This window comes from Nyctibius grandis, chromosome Z, assembly GCF_013368605.1.
Source record: "Nyctibius grandis isolate bNycGra1 chromosome Z, bNycGra1.pri, whole genome shotgun sequence".
NCBI lineage: Eukaryota > Metazoa > Chordata > Aves > Nyctibiiformes > Nyctibiidae > Nyctibius > Nyctibius grandis.
In genome coordinates, this window is record NC_090695.1 from 16,884,758 (window position 1) to 16,900,186 (window position 15,429).

The 15,429-nt window shown below is 41.1% G+C and overlaps 2 protein-coding genes across 3 annotated transcripts; both read right to left on the reverse strand.

Moving 5' to 3' along the window:
- Positions 1–1,301: 1,301 nt before the first annotated feature.
- Positions 1,302–6,250, reverse strand: LOC137676550 (molybdopterin synthase catalytic subunit). The gene is made up of 5 exons (XM_068423430.1): positions 6,160–6,250; positions 5,168–5,303; positions 4,175–4,328; positions 2,600–2,723; positions 1,302–1,411 (listed from the first exon to the last, which is right to left on the reverse strand). Exons 2-5 carry the CDS (start codon positions 5,286–5,288, stop codon positions 1,343–1,345), a joined length of 468 nt encoding a protein of 155 aa, XP_068279531.1. The 5' UTR covers positions 5,289–5,303; positions 6,160–6,250; the 3' UTR covers positions 1,302–1,342.
- Positions 6,237–9,454, reverse strand: LOC137676551 (molybdopterin synthase sulfur carrier subunit-like). 2 transcript variants are annotated; one of them, XM_068423432.1, is made up of 4 exons: positions 9,367–9,454; positions 8,857–8,978; positions 6,425–6,528; positions 6,237–6,326 (listed from the first exon to the last, which is right to left on the reverse strand). In XM_068423432.1, exons 1-4 carry the CDS (start codon positions 9,376–9,378, stop codon positions 6,313–6,315), a joined length of 252 nt encoding a protein of 83 aa, XP_068279533.1. In that variant the 5' UTR covers positions 9,379–9,454; the 3' UTR covers positions 6,237–6,312. The 2 variants fall into 2 exon arrangements, with proteins under 2 accessions (XP_068279533.1, XP_068279532.1); XM_068423431.1 differs by having other exon boundaries at positions 6,425–6,571.
- Positions 9,455–15,429: the final 5,975 nt, after the last annotated feature.

A 15,429-nucleotide genomic window follows, 5' to 3' on the forward strand; every position in this document is an offset into this window, starting at 1 on the left:
ATTTTGTGCAGCTAGCAGCTGTTCGTAGATTTTTACTGCAGACACAGTGAAATGGATTATACAGCTGATACTTAACACTGAGGCTTAAGTGTTGTGTGATGTAATGATATGCAAACTTGAACAATTCATTTTACTTTTCTTTACCTCATTACCCTTCCTTTTTATATATCATCTTGTCTACAATAACAATGATGACTAGATAAAACTGCCTCTCAGCATTAGTGAAAATGCCGTACACAATAGGACTTTAAACTCTTTAGCATCTAAACACTATCATGGCACAGTACAATAATACAAATAAAATGATCTTACTCAGACGAGCAGCCCATTGTTTCCAATGGAAGCACAGGCATACTATATCAGCCTTTTTCTCTTTTAACTATGTTTCAAAACAGTAACGAGAAAAACGGTATTAAAATCATAGATGCGAATATAAACGCATATATGAACTGCAAAAATTCAACAGACTCACTTTCATTTCAAAAACTAATCCATTTAGATTACTTTGAATCCTAACATGTCTAAAGTCAAACTACTAAAACTACTAAACTTACAGTTGTCTCTTTGTAATAATAACTGGCTTTTTTTTTTTCCTGCAGCACCATACAATTACACAGCCAAAAAAGCTCCTTCAAAATTAATCGTGCCTAGACATCAAGTAGTTACAGGTTTGCATGTTATTGCTAATGCAAGTGAGTTGCTGGTAGAGTATTAGATCTAACTTTGAATCAAGGTCTGTCCATATCTTTTTAATGCAATGGACTTGTAATATCAGCTGCACAGTAAAAATGTTTCTGTGAGACAGAGCTACTCGAATGTAACCACTACTAAAAAGCTAATAACTCTGGAGTATAGTTTATATTTTCTTCTCTGTCTGTACCAAAATATTTCATCTACTTCAAGTAGCTTTCACATTACAAGAATGTCAAAATAGCATAAAGCTTGCAAACTGATTCTACAGCCATATAAAATTAAAGGATTTTTAAGATTTAAAAAAATCCAATTGTCCTGTTGTGACTTCCCATGCAGACAGTGAACACAGACTACCAATGTAAAGGCCTTAAAGCATAGTATATCTCACACAGTGTATCTCACAGACGACTAAACACCTTGCAACCAAGAATTTTAGGGACGATTGTTTTAAAAACTGATGCCATGTTAAAATGCAGAATACAGAGAGATTATTTCAAAGGAGAGCCAAGAAAGCTTAACAACCCTAATTACTACTCATTCATTTCATTCAGTCCTAATTAAATTATTCAGATTGATATGTAAAAACAACTCAAAGCTAAACCAGGATGCTCATTAGGAACAGTAACACTTTATTTTTAAAAGAGTACATTTATTTTTCTGAATTTGCCCAAAAGCATTCCTTGTTTTCTTTCCAAGAATATTCATCTTCATAAATCTCCTGCAAATATAAACAAAGAATGGGAAATATCGTGGGAGTCTGCTACGTATCGCCACAAGCCAGGCCAAACAACTCAACAGCCATCCTGCTATTATTTACTGATCACAAAAGGACTACACAGCACTTGTCTGGCAAACAGAAAAGAGGGCAGTACCCTTGGAACATACTGACTTACATGTGGGCAGATGCTAAATCTCAGGCTGAGCCCCATTAAATTTACAAGGGCCCATCTATACTGAAGTCAATTGAAGAAAGATATTTAGAAGAAATGATGTAAAAGCTGTAGAGTACACAGCACTCATGTCTGAAACTGCCCTTTTTACATGTTGCCATGTTAACCTACTGTACGATCATTTTTAGGAGCGTATTTTAGTGTACACAAAATGTCAATGCTAAAAACATAAAAATGACAACAATATGCAAAATACAGTAAGTATTAGAACTTCAGGACAGACTGGACTACCCAGCAGCAGTCCAGTCCTAAGCAAGCAAATTCAGCAGGGCTCTGAGCCCCTGATTATTCTTTCTGAGACCACAGAACTCCAGTATCCCTAAAAGAGATGTCAGGAAAGTGGAGTAATGCAGAGAACATCACTGTTACCACATGCCAAGTCCTGCCTGGGAGAGAAGGCAGAGGTAATGCTCATTACTTGCATACAACACTGTGGTTATGCAATGAGGTTCTTTCTAGACACAGGCTGGTCTCTCCACACATTGTTGTGTGCCCATACTAGCTTTGGGACCTCTGCTCATCCCTTCATTGTGTGCTGCTGCTTAACGCCTTGTGCTTTCTCAAGGCCACAGGGACAAGGGGAAAGGAGAAAGACAAGAAATGCCACTTTTACTTGCAGCAAAGCTGAGTCAAAGTTCTTCCACAAGCCTGTGTAGAACTGAGTTTTGCCACTCAAAAGAGGAGAGCTCAAGGCTCCTTCACTTTGACTCCAGGATGGCATTAGAAGTAAGAGGAGCTGGATGGTAGAGGCAAGGAAGGACCTTCCAGGTGTCCTACCTGCCAGAAATGGGCCTGGCTGCATTAGAGGAAACTCACTGGTACTAGACATTGGCATCCCATCAGGAGCAACTGTTGCCCATAATGCTTCAGCTGCTTCCCTTAAGAGCAGCAGCAGCCTTTAGCCCAGCTGTCTAAGACTGGCACAGGCCTAAAATCAAATTCATCCCCAAACATACCTTTTTCCATATTGGGACAGATGCTTTTAAGGTATTGATGCAGTACATTACAGCTTCAAGGGATTCTGCTCTGTGTGGAGAGGAGACTGCAACAATTACACTTGCTTCACTTATTGGAACCACACTAGGGGGAGAAGAGGAACAACAGCAGCTTTAGCTAATGCTTAACATCAAGAGCACCCAAAAGTTGTCGCCATGTCACGTCAGTATTCTGGCCACACGCTTTCCTGACTCATTCATTCTGAGCAAGTGTCAAGCCACGTCCAAAAGATTATACACTTTTCAAAAGAAAGAAAACCACAACCAAAATCAGTACCAGATGTGAGAATTCCATGCTTTAGAATAAATAAACCCACCAGACATATGCTTTTTTCTTCCATTCTTTCTTTTTTTTAAAATAAAGTCTATGGAATTAAGAGGGGAAAACTGCTAACTTGCAACAATGCATAGCAAACTCACTGGAAGTTGGCTTAATAATGAACAATAACAAGTTAGGAACCGCCAGTTCTTATCTGAAAACCTAAGAAATCAGCTCAGTTTGCACAAGAATTTGTGAAAAAAGAAATTAAGTGCCTCAAACTATGCAGATTTTGCAATGAAACTTAATTTCTGACAACTTCTGATTTCAAATTATGAAGTTTTCCTGTTTGGTGTGTTGTTTTCCAAACTTAACAGAAGTAGCACATCATTTTGTTTTGCTCCTCACAATGGTAGTATTCCCAAAAGCTGCCTCCCAGCCCTCCCTCTATAGTAAGACTCCTCTGGCAAACAGTTTATAAGAAAAATCTAAGCTTAAATGCTTTGAGCTGCCCTCAAGAGAATCACTCTCTCTGTCAACCATAGAGGAAATTTAAGGAAACTACCCCTCAGAGCTAATATTACCCTTTGCAGTCACCTCCTAAGATTCCTGCTGTGAGAAAAGGAAGAAAGCATTTGCAACAGACTCTGCAAATCCTGCTAGTTTCAGTGAGAAATCTGATGAACGGTGAAGGCTCAAGAGTATGTCAGACACTACTCTTCCATGTTTTGAACCCAACGGAAAATGCTTATCCAAGACTCAGAGAACAACAGGAAGCTCTCCAGCAAGCATGGCTGGTAATTACCATGCCTCTCCCCTCCTCAGAGTCTGAGCTTTCAGGTTCCCTATGGCATAATTTGACTTAAATCAGACAATAAGATCATTCTGTGGCACCTCAATGGAAGACAGAAGAAAAAAGAAAGTGCTGCCAACTTCATGTCTTTAAAAAAACACAAAACAAACCAACAGCCTCCCCTTCCCTGGAATGAAATCTCAATCCCTTCTCCCCAGTTTCAAACCATCACACCAGCATCAAGGATCCTGCAGGCTAAATGTGGACTCCAGCAAACACTATACTATACAAATACAATGCACACTTTTTTAAAGAGACGATTTCTGAAACTTAGCTCCACAGTGAGAGCTTCATCCTGCAGCCAACTTTGCTGCATTACAGTTTATAAAGACTTCTGCATGTCCTGCAACTATGTAAGCACAACCACGCACCAGATAAGGATTAATATTCCGCTTGCAGAAAGATGGGGTCTGGCCATACATACCCAAGTCTATGGTGCACTGCAATGTGTTTGACTGATGGCCATTTCTGTCTAACATCTCTGCAGATTTTCTTTATTTCAGTCTCTGCCATTGAAGTATATGCTTCATATTCTAAGTGAACCACTTTTTTCCCTTCAAAATTATTTCTTGTAGTACCTAAACACAAAAGATATATCAACCAAAAACACTGAGTAAATAAATATATATTATAATATATATATTATATATTTATTATGTAATAATACATTATATATAAATACTGAGTAAAACCTAGGATCTCCTGCTATGGTCAAGGTCAGCACTGCGGAAATATAAACAACCTCCTCTAATCATGGTTGCGTAAAAAGATTCTTCGAACAAGAGAAATCTTTAATATACAAGGAAGAATTTAGTTTACACATTATACAAATCTGCAGTCTGTAGTGTCCAAGGCTGGAACATCTTCTGTGGCAAATGCAATAATAGGACCTTAGCAGTTACTCAGTATTTAGGAGCCCAGTAGCACTAAGGTTTAAGCACAAACAGGTTTCAAGATCTGTATCATGTACATTTAGGAACAGGACAGGACCTTCATCAGCCCATGAGTAAAACTGTACTTTACTTTCAACGAAGATCTGAGTTGCAGGAGCTTTCATACAGGTGTAGACCTGTGGTTTGCATAGCCACAATATCCCACTTCCCACCTTGAACAAGCTGTGGCCAAGGGGACAGGAGAATAGCTGCCAAGCAGTTCTGTACTCCAGAGCCGCTGTTCTGTTGAGCCCTAGGATAGCCACACCAGCTGCGAAGCTTCTCACCACTTTGTCCCAGTGCAGCTGTTTAAGAGCTGCCATGGCCTTGTTCTAAATAATTCCAAATGTGTTTTCTAAATATCCTGGGTTCACTCCAGGAATTTATTTATTTGAGAAGCATGAGTTTGGGGTGTGGACAATCTAGGTTCCATTTATTAGACTATTAACACACCCAGAGATCCAGCTCCAAAATATTAAACTCACCAATGAACAGAGACACTGCCCCACAGTATGATGAAATGACCAGCTCTGACACTTCATCTACTGAGAGCTTTTCAGACTTCAGCTTGATAAAATCTTTTGGCACATCTTCGCTTTCATCCATAGCTCACTAGAAAAGCTGAAACCAAACAGATTCTGTTGTTTTTGGCGATACTAGCACTGGCCAACTGCCTTTTATCCAGTACTGATGCCCCACTTGACGCAGAAAACATGCACTACCTACTTCCTCATTCCAAGAGACCAGTCTCCATGGCAAATTCTCTTCTCGTCAGACTTGCTGAGAGAATACTAACTGCAAATATCAAGCAATGACCTGTTTTTTAACGCATACAGGTTCTTTCCTGGTAGGAAAGTCTGGTCGAGTAAGACAAAACTAGAACTAGTCTGAGGCCCCCGTTTAACAGGATAATCAAGCAGCACAGGCCACTGTGCTAGTAAATCTGTGATAAGATTGTCAGCCCCTCCTCCCTATCTTATACTGAAATGAAACACAGTTTAAATGTATCAGATTTCTGATAAACACAGATTAGAGTTCTAATCCTAAAGTTTTATATGCTCTCAAGGACATTCAGGACCTCATACTATCAGTGCATTTCAATGACACAGGAGTCACTTCTAAATTTCTCTGAGTAGAAACCAGTCATCAGTTCATCTAAGAATGAGGAGGAAAAGAAGTATTTTGAGCAGCAGCAATGGAACAAGCTGCAGTAAATACATGGACTGGCACTTGAAAGCATGCAAACAAACGAAGCTATTCTAAGGATATATTTCTTTGACAGCAACAAACATTAAAAAAAAAAAAAGGTTTTTTTAAGCAGCAGTCAATTCTTTTTCTGTATCATCTTTTCTGTTAAAAAGTGGCAGGAGTTTTTTCATTACTATCTTATTTAGGCAAGCTGGGTACCTACTGGCAGCCAGAAACAACTACGAAAGAATAACAAGACCTAAAACACAAATTAAAAACAATGCCTGACCTCTTTGGCAATTTTCTTCCATTTACTGCATATGTGTTAATCATTTATTGGTGCACCACCTTATCTTTTCTGGTCAGCACAATGGTTCTCTCCAGCAGGAAATGCAAGTTACGCTCTCTCAAAAGAGTACCAGGTAGAGGGAGAGAATTGCAATCACATCTCTGAACCTAAACAAAAAAAGATTATTGAACATTATACAGAATCCGTGAGATATTTTAGTACAGGATGACACTTGATAGGAAACTAAGCAAGAAGTGATACCTACCTGACAGAACCTGGGCACTTTCAGCCTCCACTAATTGGTGGGATGATGGCAACCTCGTCTCCAGGCTGCAGGACCAGGAGCTGATCTCCAAGAAGCACGTACTCCTGCCGAACAGCAAAAACCACTTGATCCCGGATGACAGCAAGCCTGAGGGGGATTGGCAGGAGCACAAACAGGTTTCTAAATAGAGTGTTTGCATTTAACCATGAGATTTCATTAAAGAACAAACTGGTACACAGTCTAGGGCAGCTGGGATAAATACCACTGAGACTCACACAGCTCTGCTTACAATACACTTTCAAAAATACAACAAACACCCACCTCCTGCTCTGGGATTTTCTTGTGGTGGTAGGGAAAAAACAACTCAGTATAATTTTCAGAAGTCAGGAATTGGATTTGTCATAGGCCTACATCAGAACGAACCAATGTATACCAGACACACTTCAGCAGCTTCTAACAAAGAATTAGGTAACTCAAGAGGTAAAAACCGTCCAATTTGGGATTAGAAGGAAATGTTCCCTTGATTCAGTCTGGCTGGACTGGAGCAATTTTCTTACAATGCAAGAAGCACTGTGGGATGCTGTTTGTGAGTCCTGATGAAGATTCAATGGTCAAAGAGTTGCTCTTGTTGCATAACCTCACAGTTTATAAGGCTTTTGGTACTCACAGATCTGAAATTTGCTATGGGTAAGGAGTGGCAATAGAAGTAAGAGGGCAGATATGGTGTGTTTTCTGGCAGAGCTTCTATGTATTGTTTGATTTCACCCCTGTGAGATGTTGCTGTGAGAGTCCACAGCTCTGGATACCATGAGGCAGGGAGTTGCTTTCATGACTAAGTGCAATCACACAGTGACTATAAGGGCAACACCAGTAAGACCAGAAAAAAATGCCATCATTTTACTTTATAAGGTGCAGGAGTGATAACTGTTACTGTTCTAGACTACAAAATCTGGCACAGACAGCAGAGAGCTGTATTCCCTAGAAACAAGTAGTCACGCCAAAAGGTTACAAGTAGAAATCATCTTATTTCCTACCAGTCAGACAAAAGTAGGCAAGGCACAGGCTGAGCAAAACACAGTAGCACTGAGCCAGAGGGCAGACTGAAGGGAGTTACTGTATCAAAGTAAAGCAATCCACTGAGGAACTGAGCACAACTATGGAACTAAAGTGCCCATTAGAAGGATGGGCTCTAAATAATGTCACTTGTAAGTTAATTCATTGGGGAAAATGGGTGGAACAGAAGAGCATTTTAAAGTATGCTCAAGCTGCAGTTTGAATATCCATTAGCAATGTGAATAGAAGTCTGTGGTCAATGTCCTACAATTATGTTGAGTTTTTCCAGAAAAGCTAGGAGCAGCAGCATTTTCCAAGAAGGCGGGCAGGAAGTAACTGCACATGCAAAATGTACTGCCCCAAGTCATCATTCATAAAAGGACAAAGTTGACAAACTATGGCAAACCAACCAAAGGTGCTGCTGCTGACACCGAGTAATAGGCTGCGAAGTAAAACACACTCATTCCCTACTGCCTCCTCCCTGAAAACACACTTCATCTCAACTCTCCGTGAGGAAAAGGCCCCTGTCTAAAATTTGGTTAGAGCTTCTCATTTGGAAACAGATGCCATTGCTAAATACTTAATTTTTTTCGTAGCCTTTGAGAGGAGATCTAATAAAGAAGGGTGATGCCTAAAGGAAGACTTTGGCACCTAAGTCCAACACTATGGAAATTCCAGTGTATTCAGCACTAAATCTTGAGGACTTTAACCTCTGTTATAGCTTGCTTTTTTTTTTTTTCCTCCCCACCTCCAAAACGGTGTTGCACCTGTTTCTCAGACTCATTCTTGACAGGACTGAGCACCTTCCCTCAGCCTTAACCTGAAGGGAGACTTCTGCTGACACCCTCAAAGAGCACCAGCGCTGCTGGGGTCCTTACAGCACACATCTTGCGCTCACTCAGGACCAGACTCCCATGAAATGTTACCAACAGTGCTTTGGGTTTTTTTCCAAAGCAGAGGAGGTTGAAAAGTGGCTGAACCTATTTCCTGTGTAAGGGCTGAGTGGCTGGAAGCCTGTGGCAGGGCTTCAGCTCCCTTCCTGACCCGCCTTCCAGAGTGTGCCATAAGCTCAGCCAACAGCACAGTTAAAGGTAAGTGATTGAAAACACCTGCACATTATCATGGATTTCTTATTTATAGCCCTAGTCCATTTATTGGACCTAGTCTTTCCTTGTGTATACATAAAATTACGGCATTTCCAACTGGCCAAAACGCAGTTCACTTGCTGCAGGTTACAAGAACAAGTTAACGTCACTGTTTTTACGGTACCAAAGTACTGATACATGTTCCAGCTTAGCTCTAAACGCTGAATTTGTATTTACCAAAAAACCCCAACCACGTTAAGCTTTGTGCACCTCAGCAGTAACTTTCCCGAGTACCTGGGGTGCACCTTGACGATCTCCTCCCAGAGCTGCAGCGCGGTGACCTGCCGTGGCACCGAGAGGGTCTCACAGCGCAGCCCGGCCAGCTCCGCGCTCCTGGCGAAGTACAGCACCGACACCTGCTCGGGGAACAAACGCCATCAGGGCGTCGCGGCCTAATGCACGGTAACGCGAAAAAAAAAAAAAAACGCTACTGCACATTAACTTCTCCGAAAATGCCAAAACCAACAACCGACACCAAACAAGCGTGAGAAGAAGCTCTCCCTGGCTTTAATGCCGATAAGCTCTGCCGCGTTCCCCCTGTCCCGGCCGGCAGGAGAGCAGGGAAATGGTTGCGGAGGGGTAAGTCAGCGCGGATCCGTGTCCCGCTCCCGCCGCCCAGGCCTCGCGCGCCCGGCGCCTCTGCCCGCCGAGGAGAGGGGCTGAGGGACCCCCGCCGCCCGCCCCGGCACCCGCCTCGCCTCCAGCCGGGCCCTCTCCCCGGGGCCACCGACAGACTACCCGTACCTGGCAGCTCATGGAGCCGCCGTCCCCGGGCGGGCAGCCCTTCGCCCCCCGCGGGCTCACAGTGGCGCCTGCGCCCGGAGGCGAGGGGCCGGGCCCGGCCCGCCCCCTGCGGCCTGGCCCGGCAGCGCGGCGCTGCCGGCCTCCGGCGCTGTTAGGCCTGCAGAGGCAGGGCCGGGCCGGGCCGCGCATAGCGGTGCAGCTCAGGCCAGCTCCCGGGCCTTTCCCCGGCACGGGGGAATAACCGAGGTGGGAAGCGGCCCTCGGAGGATGGTGGGGGAGCAGGGAATGAGAGGCCGTGGCTTTGGCCCCCAGACGCAGCCGGTAATTTTGGGGACAGCATCTTTAGAGCCAGGTTTTCACATGGGCTCAGTCCCCAGAGAGCACGGAGATTGCAAACGATTGCAAACATTATGCATCTGCTGCCTTGCACACATTGTACATCCACTGCACTTACACACAATAGGTATACATAATGCATAAAAGCCAAAGATCCATCAAAATGCTGATAACAGTATTTGTGGAGTACGTCCTGTGTCAGTGTGGAGATTGCCGTGGACAACCATATGCCTTCAGCAATCGCCTGTGTGGGAGAACGCAGGGGAAGGCGGCGCGGGGTATATGGCAGGTGCTGCGGCGAGACCCATGGCAACTGTTCCACAAGGGACAGCTCTGCCCCGGAGCCATGTCCTCATGGGTGGCCAGGGTTATTGCTATGCTGTGTGTTTGGTAACGCTTGTAACCTCACGACAGTAAATGAGGAGCTCCTCCCTTCAGGCGAACCAGGGGGAGCTCTGCAGTGGTTATCAGCAACAGGGAGTTTGTGGTTGGTAATTGTGGTTCGGGCAGGTGTAAAACGTGTCCTAGCTGGATGCAGCACTGTCAGCAAAAAATAAAGGCCTTCAAATAAAGAAGTACTATGCAGTCATTCCAAAAGATGATTGAGAAAGGAAACAGACCTTTCTAGGTAATAATTCTTGCCTCTGAGGTACAAAGACAATGAGTGTTAAAGTGATAAAGTTTTCAAAAAAAATGTGCAATAGAAATACAATTACTTCCATGGAGTGTGTATTTTGTACCAGTTACCCGGTACACCATGTCTTAATCCTCTGCTTCAAGGAACAAATAAAACTGTGTGCTTTTGTTTGTGAATGATTAACTACTGTTACAAATTGAACTCTCCTCAAGACAGCGTGTGTCAAGTGAATAAAATGATTGCTTTCTTTTTTCTCTGGGATGTATAATCTTGGATCTATACATCCTAAATGAAATAGATCACTTTGACAAGGTGCGTGTGACCCAGCTGGTAGCTAGCAAGAGGCTCGCACATTTTTCCGCTGCAAAAGACGTGCCACAGGAGTCTGTGTTTGGAGTGAAGTGGGTGAGTGCTGGGCTCAGCTGGAGCAAATTAGCCTCTCAGCCCAGAAAAGTGAGCTTTGGAAGATTTATCTACACATTTGGGGTTTAATTTAGAGTTAGGTCCACTACAGAATAAGGAGAGAAGAGTTACTGGCAGTGAATTTCTGTATTTTCCTTGATTTGAGCTCCAACTAATGACTCACCTAAGCCTAAAAAGCACAGGAATATAGTAGGATTTGTGACTGTGATAATCTACTAACTATGTTCTAGAACAGATAAAAAGAGGTTAAAAGTTCTTAAACAAAACCAGAAATTAAGCTGAGGTGTAATATGAATGTCTAAAACAAAACTCCCCCTAAATACCTCTTCATTCTGGAGGTCTTTTCTTCCAGGAACAACAGCCTCAGAAGAGGTGTAACTACTGCTTGGTTTGCAAGAGTGAGTTTTATTCAGGTTCCTTTTTTTCTTTCTTTTGTTAGTTTGGCTTGATTTGTGGGGTTTTTTGGAAGTATGGATACCTACATAAGATGAAGTGACAGGTGTTTCTATAGCTCTGGAGGAGACTTGTTAGCTCTATAGAGACTGGGTTTTCAAAACCATCTCTTCTCTATGATTTCTATAGGCTAGCTCCACATGATTTTCCCTTAAAATATTTTCTGGTTTGGATCCTTCTTTCAGGCACTACTTTCTTCTTGCAGCTTTTGGTTTAGAGTGTGACTGTGAGGAGCTGCAGTGTATAATGTCTAGTTCTAAGTGTTATTTATTGAGTCTAATATTTTGAATTAAATCTTGTCCTAAGCCACGGGGCCTTTACTTTAGCTAACAGGTGTGTATGCATCTTCCTGCACCAATATTTATATTAGCTTCTCAGAATGTGTTTCTTTTGGATGTCTTTAAATTTAAAAGCTGCGTTGAAGCCCTCCAAAGCAGACATTTCCTAGTCCGCTTTCCAACCTTTCTTTGTTTTAGTAATGTTTAATACTAAAAAAGTGCAAATCTTACTGTATGGAATTCCCTTACACCACCCAAATAGACCATGGCTTAAGAGAAATTCAATTCTAATAATACTAAGGAGAGGCAAATGGTGAGGAGCTGTTATTCCTATTAATTTATTTCTTGCTTACCAGCAGCAAACTTCGAAGTTGAAGATCTAGCTGGACTATACCCAGACACTAAACTTACAGTCTAGGGCACTGATTCTGCAGGGTGCTGTTGAATGGAGGAAACCACAGCAAAGTCAACAAAACTTAAGTAGGTACACTAGTCTGCTAGTCTTAAGCTATTTTTGTAATAACTTATTACAAGAATTGGTATAAAACATGACTGGATGCACTGGGAAAAACAAAGAGGAATGAACTGGAGACATATTGTTAATCTTTATTTCTTTTTACCAATGATTTACTTAATGTCATTGCAAAAAAAATTACTTTCTGGGACTGCACAAGATTGTGATTGTCTAAGCTCTAGCAGATTTTCTGTTTCATTTTGTTTTCATTTTAGACCTTTTTTCAGGACTACTTGGTATAAATAATGAGTTGCTGCTCTGAATTTCAGATTTACACTTAGGAAATCTTCAGAGAACTTCTTTTACTTCGGTTTTACTGTTGTGAAGAATTTAAGTTATGTTGGTGCTAGACCTGAGTGCATCTTTGTTATATACCCGAAAGGTAGATCTTGATGCATAACACTGTATTTAGAAGAACAGACACAATTCCTTTCCTTCGAGCTTCCTGAAATAACCAGTAAAAATAAAAATGATCATGATCTGGAATAACCTTTCATTGCCTGTGGCACCCTTAATTTGTCTTGCGCAACCAGACAGATCTGAAGTCAGTTTAGCATTAACCTCCTGCTACTGAGTTCATTTAAAAAAAAAAAAAACAAACAAAAAAACAAAGCTGTTTGGAAGAATGTGCAAGGATCCAAAAGAGAGGCAGATAAGAGATATGTCACCATGAATTCCAGTCATTCCACTGAATTCAGGTCTGTATTTGGTCTCATACATGTCAACATTGGTAATAATCTGGAAAACATCTCCTTCCTATTTTGGGAGGAAGGAGAGCTGTTCCTTGAGTTTCCATGGTGGAAGAATGGGCAGAAAAAAGTGAAAATATGAATCTGTCAGAGGCACTATGACCTCTAGGATTCCTGTGTGTGAGGTATATGTGGCTGTTTGACCAATGTCTTTAACATTCCCCTTGGCACTCTTTGAAATTGTCTATTACAAAACAGATGGTGCAGTAGTTACTTTTTGAAGGGCTAGAAGAGCATGACCACATCTGGAATTAATCTTTAGCTCCCTAAACCAATAGATCTCTCAGTTTTAAGAGGGCCTTCCAATATAAATGCATTGCACAAGCACAGAGGAAGAATACACAGCTTTAAGGCAGAGTATAAGCAGTCTGGAACTATAATTCATAGGCACACAACTCTTTCTGTTCAACTGTCTCATTTATGGGCAAGTCTTTTCTACAATAATTTCTTTTTATTTTCATTGAGCAACAGCAGTAAGTGAAATATGTAACTTGTTAAATGAGATTTTAAAAATTGCATAAATTTTCAGGTTTTGTTTAAAGTATTTTCCTTTTCTGTTGACGGCTACAGTATTCCTAAAGAGGTGATCTCTTTCATTTTCATACTGTCCTTTGCCCCAAAGAATAGCTAAATGTTGTATTAAACCAGCATTCAAATAAAGCTAGCTATGGAGTTTTGGATGATCATTAAGCAATGTAACACGTGGTCTGAAGAATGGTGGGAAAGGGCATTAGGGCATTCAGTGATGGTGCTAAGGTAAAAACAGTTTCTGCAATCTTCGATGCCAAGGCAAAGCACAAATTTTATCCCATAGAACCTCATATTTTAAAGTGCATGTTACTGAACTACCTGGCTAATATTTGATCTGGATAATCTAAATATTCAAAATAGCAAATGTGTTATCTGTCATTATGGAAAAAAATTGTGATGTCAAAAATGCATTACATCCTGCAGAGGCCCTGAATTTGTGTAACAAAGTAGCTGTAAGGACAGAGAATTTTGAATGCTATCAAATCTTCAAGTCATGTCTCAGATATTATCTTTAAAAAGATAAAATTTCTTTCTTGTCTCTTGTGTTTTGCTTGGCTTGAATGCTTTTCCGTCCTTTTGTAAAGCACGTAGCACAGGAAGACATAAAATGCCTGCAGATAAATAATACAATGTTAGTTTATATTCCCAGATTAAATTGTTGGCCCTCTAATTATCATCGTGTGTAAGAATTTGATGCATTGCACAAGGTAAGAAACATTTCACAATATGGATTGCTGAACCCAATGAAATTCTCCGGGAGTAACTGATCTGTGGGTGGCTGATGAAAATAAAACCAACCTCTTTACCCATCAGTTCAGAATTTGGGTTTTGAGTTAGACACTTGTCATATCAGATTACAGATTGCGTCTAACCTACCTAATCAGTTCTTTATAATCATTGTAGCTGCTTTGCTTAGCTTGAAAATGGAAGTTTTGCTGAAGTTTTTACAGTGTTTCAGATCAGTATCTTTACCTACCTCTGGGGGCACACAAGGCACAGTTGTGACAAGATATTCTGCAAATGCCAGTCTAGTTTAGGTTTAGATTCTGGTTGTATCACATGGTTAATTCTTTCAATATCTGTTAAAGTATTCTAGTTGGATTGCCTTCAATCTTTTCCTTACAATTAAGAAGTAAAGATTATATAGCTGATTCTGTAGAATGCTGGGCTTTTATTTAAACATCTTGATTAATTCTACATTTAAAGTTTAGCATTTTTGAGTAATAGAGTCAAAATTGCATACACTTTTAGAAGCACTCCAAAGAGACAGTGGCACAAGAGACACTAGGAGTAGATCTGCACTGACCCTAGCCAGGGGGTTGGCTGCAGCTTGCATCATGCTGTGTTCCCATACCTACCTCCTCGCCATCAATGTAGGACCCTTGCTAACAGTCTGCAGATGTTCATCATCATACAGTCAATATATAAAACTGAATTGGTATTCTTATTGTAAGTGTTGTATGCTTTTCGCTCACCTGTTTAGCACATTTCTGGGAAAACACGGTTAGATCTTGACTGATAATGTCTTCCACTGAGGTTGATCAAACAGGAATTATTTCCACCAGCTTAGATGCCCTGTGCATATTCAACTCTTCTCTGTGTTGGCTGACAACTGGAATGCTTTCTTTGTAAATAAGAAAGGCATTTTTTCAAGAAAGACTAGATTCTGTTGAAATTTTTGCAAACCCTGGAAAAAAGTTGTGTGATTAGTTCTGAAAGCCAGTCACTTGATAACTTTTACTTTTTAATATGAATCAATAGTTTTTGTGAGGGAGATAGATTGTGGCTGTGGAGTTAAGAATGAGTTCAGTTTTGTAATTCAAATTTACATTATGAGCCATGCATATCCTGGCATCCAACTAGGAAATTCTGCTTACAACTAAGTAATACAGGATTGCCTGCACTGCAGGCAAATCATGAAAGCCTGTCTTAAACAAACTATCCAAAATCTGTTTGCAGAACTGAGATGCTAGTTTCTGTGGCTTTGTGTTGACTAAAAGTTTCGTTTTCTATTACATATAACGGCACAGATATCCACATGAGGGCACCAGCTGACATCTTATTCTTAGACTAACATGTAATCTGTTTCTGAAATTAACATATCAATCAACGGTCACTCCATCCTTATACTTACAGAGTTAG